Source organism: Sceloporus undulatus, chromosome 1, assembly GCF_019175285.1.
Source record: "Sceloporus undulatus isolate JIND9_A2432 ecotype Alabama chromosome 1, SceUnd_v1.1, whole genome shotgun sequence".
NCBI classification, from domain to species: Eukaryota; Metazoa; Chordata; class Lepidosauria; order Squamata; family Phrynosomatidae; genus Sceloporus; species Sceloporus undulatus.
Genome location: NC_056522.1, coordinates 278,056,332 through 278,065,631, shown reverse-complemented (window position 1 = coordinate 278,065,631; position 9,300 = coordinate 278,056,332). Strand labels below are relative to the sequence as shown.

The following is a 9,300-nucleotide window of genomic DNA, read 5'->3' as shown; positions in this document are numbered from 1 at the left end:
ATTATTATTATTATTATTATTATTATTATTATTATAGATGATTTTATAAACTCTCCTGTTGTAACAGTTACTAATCGAACAATTTAGGAGACATTTCTGTCAGAGGAACTGTTGCCCCAATGTGAGATAAATTCAAAGGACTCAATCACTATTGGACTATTATTATACCTATAATTCATCCAGGGAAGGGGGGAGTAGCATGGTGGATTACAACCTAATTTTAAAACCTTTGTGATACCTTTCATTATATCCATTATATTGTAATAGACATTGTGCCACAGACAAATAAAATCTGGTTGATTGATAGTTTCCTTACTGCATTCCAGGTATGGTGATTTACAGAGATCATTTATTGGAACAGGAAATGCAGAAGGTGTTTAATAATATTGGTCTCAGAAGATATGCTACAGGTTTGCATTCCACTGATACCAAGTCAAAGCAGATAAAAAGCATCTGCACTGGATACAAACATCTGATTTCTTCTCATTATTTGATTGAACAGATGTGTTCTTTGGCAAATGAATCTCTTTATTTATGTTGACATACTTGGTTACAAGAAGATGGTCCTGCAGCATGCTGCGTCACTCTGTTAACTTGTCACTTATGGTGGTGAAGAAAACTGGGTTTGTAGGATAGGAGGCTTTAAGCAATACTTTCTCAGAAACCAATCTATGCCCTTACCTGTGATCCTTTAAACTGTAAGGGGGCTTGTGTGCCAGCATTTCATGGAATGTTCAAATTTAAAAGATCTTCTGGGGCATTTATGGAGGGGTGGGGAGCTGAATTCTTGGGGGACCACTCCCTGAGGCTTACTTCTCTCTCAGATATTATTTATACCAGGTGAAGGCAGTCATGGCCCTTCAAATGTATTTGAACTACACCTCTCATAATGACTCACTATTTGCCTAAGCTACTAGGGGCTAGTGGGAGTTGTCACCTCAAAATATTTAGAGAGCCACAGTTGTCCATTCCTGAATTCTACAGTGAGTGAATTCCACCACATTGTCTGAAATATTATGGGAAGGAGAGGCTGACCCTCAGAAGGAATGTATAAGTAAGCTAGTACCTAGTCACACACTTTCCTTCAGTCTATTTCATGTCTTCGTATTGCTTTCTATTGCCAATATCTTGAGATTGAATAAATAGCATTCTTGGAAGCTACATTTGCTAGTTGCCTGTTTTATATCTATTTCATTACAACTCTGTGTACAACAACATTCTTCAAGAAAAGTCTTCAGCTTCCACAGAATTAACTGAAAGCAGTATATATTGCTGTCATACCTCATACATAATCAGCTTAGCAGACCTGAGACAGATTGTTACAGCCCTTTCAAAGTTTCTACAATACTACAAATATCTTTTTCTGTACCTCATTATCACCGCTATTGCATATTTTATAAAGTGTAGACAGTCTTTTTCTAGTTGTAATTTTGCATCCACCTCCAACTGAGATTAAAATACATAAAAAAACATGAGAAAAGTTTTGTAACATGCCTTCTCCCTTTCCCTGTTATTTCATCTTAAAGGATTGTTCAACATCAGAAGAATACAACATTGCCGCAGCACTATTGCCACTGACAACTGCTTTTTACAGGGTAAGTTATAGTACTATGGTATCATATTGATTTCATAATTCCTTACAGTGGAATTATTTAAAGCATGGGTGATTGTAGTGTGGCCCTGGGTCACATGTACCCAATGCCGTTTTTTCACAAATAACATAGAACAGACCAGCAACTTAAGCCACCTTCCAGGTGGCTTGGAATCACGGCATTTACACGCTGCATGCCTCCAAGCCACCCGGCCATTTACACGGGGACAGCTTCGTGACACTTCAGCAGCACAGCATTTACATGCCACATCACCAGTGCACCATGAAACCAGCTTCTGGCTGCAGCGCAGGCACAAAGCCCACTTTTTGCCGCTTCTTTTTTAGATGGCTTCAAAGCAGATCAAGGCCATGGCATGCAGTTGCTGCAACCCCAATCCACCTCCAACAGGGGCGGCTTCAAGCTGCCCCTTCCGCCAGTCTGTTTTGGCCCATAGAAATAATAAGAATAGGTTCCTACACCACAAAAAGGAAGCGCAGCTTGAACATTTTCCAACAAAATTTTTATTCAGAATTAAATATATAAGTATATGAAATGAAACAACTTTTGCATGAATAAACAAAAACATTTGTAATCTTCTAGAGGCCATTTACATCAAGAGCATGCAGGAATCCAAAATGCATGCAATGATTTTTTCTTTCTTTCACTGGTCACTTTTCTAATAATTTCCAGTTCAGTGGCCAGACTTATAGATCTATTCTTTTTTAACATGCTGTATACCCCGTGATCACTATGATTTCCAAAGCCCTAAACAGCTTAGGGACAGGTTATCTGAAAGACAGGCTCCTCCATAAGAGCCTGTCCAAAATTTGAGAACCTTAGCAGAGGCCATTTTGCATGTCTCAATAGCTACCAGGCTAGTATGATGCGTACACAGTAGAGTTTTCTCTGTAACAGCACCCTGACTGTGGACCTCTCTGCCAAGGGAAGTTAAACTGGGTCTCTCTCTTTTTGAACTTCCAGTGGAATACAACAGTGTTGTTCCACATTGCCTTTATTCTTTGAAACTGCTCTGGCTGTCATGTTTGATTTTAAATTGTTTTTAAGGAATATTTTAGTTTGTCTTTTTAACCTATGTATTGTTTTAAATGTTTGTTTGGTGTTTTTTTCACCACCTTGAGATTCTTAGTAGGCTGGGAGGCAATAAATAAATGCCCTACACTGCTTCTATGCTGTGGAAATAATGCAGTTTGATACCACTTTAACTGCCATTATTACCCTACAGAATCCTGGGATTTGTAGTTTTATGAGGCACCAACATGCTTTCACATAAAAGGCTAAAGACTTTGTGAAACTGCAAATTCCAGGATTCCATTATGAGTTACAGTACTTAAACTGGTGTCAAGCTGCATTATTCCTACACTGTGGATGCACCCATCAATAAATAAATTTGAAAAAAACAATTAGATTTGAAAATTATAATCGGTTCAGCTCAGAAGTGCATGTCCCAACATTTCTAAAACAAACATAGCTTCCAGGTTCTTCTAGAAATGTTGAAATATTAAGATAAAATGTTGCACAATGGTTGTTAAAGTTGCTTTGATAAAGAGTTAACTAGAAAGTCTAACAAGGTTTTTAAGATCTCGTAAAGTCTTTGTCTAGTGGAAGTATACTTTAGGGCAATACACATACGTAATTAAACTAATGAGAAAATTTCTGTTTACAACATACTGTGACTCTTGTGATGTCCAGTAAAATTCCAGTAATAATACCGAGTGACTAGGCACTTACAAAACCTGAGAGAGCCAGATGTGACTGAAGAAATCCACAGGCTTATAGCCATCAGCATTAAATTCATGGACAACAAGTCAGTATGCTGATATGTACTTGTGGCCTGAAAAAATATTTTAGAGTTTTCAAGCAAAGAGCATCTGTGTCTCTTCCCTTTAGTTAATTTTATACTACTAGACCTGAATAATCAAAAATGTGTGATTCATCTAAATCAGGAGGAGCACTCTTCATTGTGTGTAGTAATGGTCCATGCAAGCAAACAATTTTAACCTCTAGGGCAAAAAACAATGTTTCTATTTACCATTAGTAATACAGCTGGAATTTGTTTAAAGCATAAATAACACGTAATTATACTTGACATACGGTCCTTCCCATCCTTTTGATTGAATATGCCCTGTTATGTTACTTTTCCATTGTAGTTGTTAAAAGAATATGGTAGTAAAACATTGCATAATCAATGCATGTACTGTATATAATTAACTCTAAGAATACTTCTGTGCATAGGTTATATATGTTCCCCTTTCTAGTAAGATCTACTTTCTGATCTGATCTATGTTTCAAGACATGTCTCAATAGATTACCATGGGTGTGAATTGTTGCCCTCCCAATTAATCTTACCATAACCAACCATACTTATAATATATAAATCATACTGTAACCACAGTCAGCCATATTATCCTACTAGATTAGCTGATCAGGATGTGGCTTGGAAACACTTTGCACAGATAGTAGGGTTTTTTATGAAAGCAGATACCAGAAGGTGATATCGGGGAACAACCGCTTATCTTCATGCACTCTGACTTACAGGGTCAGGCTAAGATCCATTTTGCCCCCAGTCGTCTTCTTATCTGCATGAAGCATGCATGCTCTCCATGAAAAAAATTGTCTAGAGATCTGGAGTGGTTTACAGTAGCAGTATATTGAAAATACCCAGCAATCTTGCTGTATTGACAAACATATCCTAATCTGTTCCAGCTAGATTGTGGAACAATATCCAACCAATGTGAAGTCGAAGGCTTTCATGGCCGGCATCCATAGCTTTTTGTGGGTTTTTCGGGCTTTCTAGAACATGGCCACATAGCCCGAAATGTCAGGAGTTAAAGTCAGCACACTGGGAAATGCTTAGATGTGTGTGTGTGACCATGAGCATCCAGCACTGGAAGGACAAGGCTGATCAAGCACAGCTGATGCTCATAGCCTCAAGGACACTCTGGTGCCTGCATGCACTAAGCCTGGATGATGAAACATCTAGCTGGATTGCACAGGGGGACACTTTAGAATGTAACACAGGAAGTCACTGTGTTAGACCGCATGGTCTGAAGGCATATATAAACTCAGGAGCTTCCAGTGATTGCTTTGTGGGTTGTAGTAGGAGTTGGTATTCGTTTGTGATCTGTATTATAGCACTGTAAATAAAGCAATTCGGGAGACTTGGCTTGTCTGGTCATTTATCAGCTGAAGCCTGACATCGGTTGCTGAGAGTCCCCGGAGGTTCCTGCATTTCTTCAGTTCCTGGAAGACATCCAGCTGCTGTTATCTCAACTGAGGACTAAGAACCACATTTCTGAATTTGCCAGTTTACTCTGCCATATGCCAGCATTGGCTACAGGGCTCAGATGAGTTACTGACATGAAAAACCCACAAAAAACTAATATCAATTAACACAGAGATGAAAGGATGAGGCTGTTACAGCACAAACAGTATACACTTCATCTGTAGGGACAGCGGGTCACATTAATGTAGGGAGAGACTGCATGCTCTGCTTACATGCCTCAATCCTGTGTTTGTTTATAATATACAATTCAATGCACTTCTTCATCCTTTACTTGTGTAGAGTACATGAAGCCATACTCTTGTCTGCCCAGAATAAAAGTATACCACAAGATCGAATTCCGGCAATTCAATGATACAGAAAATAGCCTGATTCTCTTTAGGGTGGTTCAAATCTTCATGCCTTCCATTATCATTGGAAATCAACAACAGCATTTATATGTGAATTGAATAAATGTTTTATGCACTGTAGCCTATCAGTGTTCAAAGAAATTGATGGAAGTGTTTATATGCTAAATGCCTTTAAATTTGGGAGGTTCTTTTGGTAGCTTTTTAAAGTAAATTTATTAGCAGAAATGGTTGATATTTACAACCCCTTCTAATAGCTACTCCTGCTGAGCTAAATGAACCCCAACAGCTTACAGCTAGGTAGATACATGGCATTTATGCAAGAAAAGCCATATGAGCAAGGGTGGGCAAAGCATACATCTCCCGCCAAGCTCCTTTTGTGGCTCTCAGTCATTCCAGAATCTCTGGGCTGCTCTTTTCTGGCACAGAAAGGTTGAACTGACTCATCTGAAAGCCTTCTGCGGCATCAGTTCATCTTTTAAATATAGTGGGCCCTTGATATTCACTGGGGCTTGGTTCTAGGACCCCCCCCCCCCATGGATACCAAAATCTGTGGATGCTCACATCCTATTAAATACAATGGTACAGTGAGCATACGCTCAAACCTGTGTAGAGCTGCAGGGGTGCAAAGGGCGGCATGTCCTATTCAAATGAATGGGATGCGCACCCATGGTGCGCTGCGCCGCCACCGCACCGCCGCGTGCACAGGCCCAATTCAAGTGAATGGGGCTCAAGTATACACATTTTTTGGCTTACGCGCGGTCATCCATGTCTTTCTGCATTCCTTCTTGACAATGTTCTTGGATTCAGTCCTGAATTCTTGTTGTTCCCAGACAATTAGACTTAATAGTACAAATCGATATTTTACGTTATTTTTAAAGTTAAAGAAGAACACTAAACCAACTTGCCAAAATACAACATGAAGACCACCCCTGTAAAATTTAACGATAACATAAAAATAGATTTGCACTATTAAGCCTAATTAACTGAGAAACAGAAAAACTTTTTTGCTTACTATTACTTTTGCTATTAGTAGTTCATAGTCTGTACCACAATCTGTTTCTGCTCTTGTTTTTGCAAAGAGAATTAAGCGTCTCCATCTTCTACTTCCATTTATGTAACCTATTTGATTTTTTGTTATTAGCAATCAGATGGTTTCCATGTATACAGTTGCTTCTTGGGATTTTGACAAATGTGTTTCCTATGAACAAACTGTTGACCTCACAAAGTTCTATCAGTCTGTCTCCTGCTTCATTTCTTGATCCCGCCCGGATTCCCTGTGATTGGGCGAGATATAAATAAATCATTTATTATTATTACTATTATTGATCGTAGGCCAACTTTTTCTACAATCTTTTATTGTGCTCCATTTTTTGGTTTTGGTTTCCAGTCACCTATGATTCTGTTCTGATGTGTGATCAATTCCCTCTTGAACTCCATCATAGAATCTTCCAATATCTTCCTCTTTTGCCTCTATAGTTGGAGCATAAATTGGATTCAGGTTGTATTTATTGGATTTCCTTGGATTCTTACTGACTTGATTTGCATTATATCCTTCAACTACTTTGCATCTCCTGTTCATCAGTACTTGAGGTAGTGGGCTAAAGTGGACAGGACTAGGACATTTTGGGTCAGATAATTACACAGTGTTTTACTCAGGGAATGAAAAGTTAAGAAGATCCGGGTGCCATTTATAGTAAGAAGAAAAGGAGGAAAAGTAACAAGATGTATAGAAACTACATGTTTATTCATGGAGGAAGAGGTCAGAAATCTTTATGGCCTAGATGGGTTTTCAGAAGTGATTGAAGAAAATAAAATAAGATGACACTGTTTTGGGAGAAAGGTCCACCTATGAAGGACAGTCATAAAAACTGGCCAGACTATTTAGGAAAACAGAAGACATTTAGATATCTCATGAGAGTAATGAACAGCAGTTAACACCGGGATAGAAACCCAGTGCTTATGCTGTTTTGGGAAGGAGGATGAGAAACCATGGTGTCAGATAAGCAGTATTGAGAGCATAATTGTTTTAAAAGGTGGCTTTTTAAAAAGAGGTGAGAAGAATTGGATCTGAGTGACAAGCTAAGTTCCTGATAGCTTCCATTTTTGTACAAATGTAAGGACAAGGCATGCATATTAGACTCTAATGTGGTCTAAACTAAAATAAAAAAATCTATTTGACTAAAATATACAATATATTAGAGTGTGTAGATTCTGATTCAAACAACTCCACTGAATATAATGAGATTCTTATTGAAGTAAACATGACATGATTGAGGCTGCAATCCTGATTGTGCTTACTAAAGATATAGTCTGTTGAAGACATGGAAGCTACAAATATACATGCATGGGCCTGCACTGTAAATTCCATTATTATTAACTGACTTAAGCCCTCTTGCTTTCAATAGGGTGTAGCATGTCCAGTCTTAGGTTTGGATCAAACAGAGAAGAAACCAAATTATGGGGGCAGCAGTGCACTGCCAGTCTGTTCCTCTCTGATGAAAGGCTTGGCTTGGCCTGGCCCACATAAACCACATGCTGCTTTAGGAGTAATGAATCATTGCTGGTGTGTTTATTTGCCAGTTCCACTTAGCTTTTATAAACAGAAAAGGGCTAAAGAACTAACATGACATCTTGCTTCAGGCAGCAAAATGTCTTGGGTTAGCCCAGTGTAGTAGCTGTGTAAATGAGCTGAGGATTGCAGCCTTAGTTGTGTCTAACTTTAGCTGTATTAATGTCATAACATCTAAAGAGAATGCATATATATTTCATTTACAGTTAGCAGTTTGCAATTACATTATGCAATTGAATATTTGTAGATAATGGTATCACTCACTGAATTGCCAAAAGTTTATTTTTAATCCCCCCCCCCAAATGACATTTGTTTGATTTCTCAGTGGTATGTGATCTCCTTTCTAAGAAATATCCTAATTAGTAGACTGTTTGAAACTAAAACCTTAACACTGAAGAAATATTTTATAAATGATGCTCTTGGGATTAACAGAATAATTCATTGTTTGTGACAGTATTAACACTGCTGCATTCTCCTCTACCCTGATACCAAGCAAAGCAATTTGTTTTTAGAATTAGGTCCATTAATTTCTGAATATGTTGGCCAACACGAGTGAAGCCCAGCTTAATTCAAGCACTGTTTCTGTTAAAAGAGCACAGTAGTGTCATAGTGACATTTGCATTTGTTTTAGCAGATTTTGCCACAGGCCTTGAACACAATTTGGACATAATTTAAAGATATAGCCATGTTAGTCTGAAGAATCAGTATATATAGAGAGATCTTGTAGCATCTTTGAGACTAACTGATAGTAAAAAGTTGGCAGCATGAGCTTGCATAGACTTCAGTCTACTTCCTCAGATGCTTTTACATAATTTGTAACATAATTCCTCAGATGCTTTTATATAATTTGGACATAATTTGTAATCAAGTGAGGAATCATTTTTTTAAAAACAAAACAAAAAGTTCTTTTTTATTGGGCTGGTTAACTTCATGATTCTTCTTCATGGTCTGTGCTTCACACAAATGGGTTTTTGCACCTGCGCAGAAAACACCTATGGAACATTGTAGAGTAGCTTGACAAGAATACTCTGCCTCCACTGTCTACCATATATGTCCCAACCCACCAAGCTACTATCTCCTCAGTTTCTTTTCATCCATCAAAAAAGCTAGTCTCCTTGGAGCGTTCTGGTGCTGAATGGTTTCTTTCTCTTTGCCTCATTCATGTTTTTACTCCATTTCTCTCTTTTTTAACTTTCTCTCATCATCTTATTTTTTAAAAAACAGCCCTTTTGTTGCTTCTTTTCTGCCCCACCCCCATGCTATTTTCTCATGGCATCTATGACCTCAATATCTCTCATCAAACATTGCTCTTCTTGTGATCGGGAGGTTTCTCTCTCTGAAAAACACTCTTCACCATCTCAAGGCACTGTTTGGAGGCTTTGCAAATGGGTTACTTAAAGGATAACTGCAGAAAGAATTTCAGCTGTTGCATCCCAGACTCAAACTATTGGATGCTTGTGAGATATTATGAGTGCTAGGCTGCATATT

General features: G+C 38.2%; 1 protein-coding gene across 7 annotated transcripts in view; it reads left to right on the top strand.

Annotated features, from left to right (window-relative positions):
* The window catches only part of SBF2 (SET binding factor 2), a 364,188-nt gene that overhangs the window by 278,011 nt on the left and 76,877 nt on the right, over positions 1–9,300 (top strand). For all 7 annotated transcript variants that reach the window (XM_042461173.1, XM_042461134.1, XM_042461050.1 and 4 more), the window contains one exon: positions 1,527–1,595. In XM_042461173.1, coding sequence (XP_042317107.1) covers positions 1,527–1,595 — 69 coding nt within the window. The remainder of the gene's footprint in view (positions 1–1,526; positions 1,596–9,300) is intronic.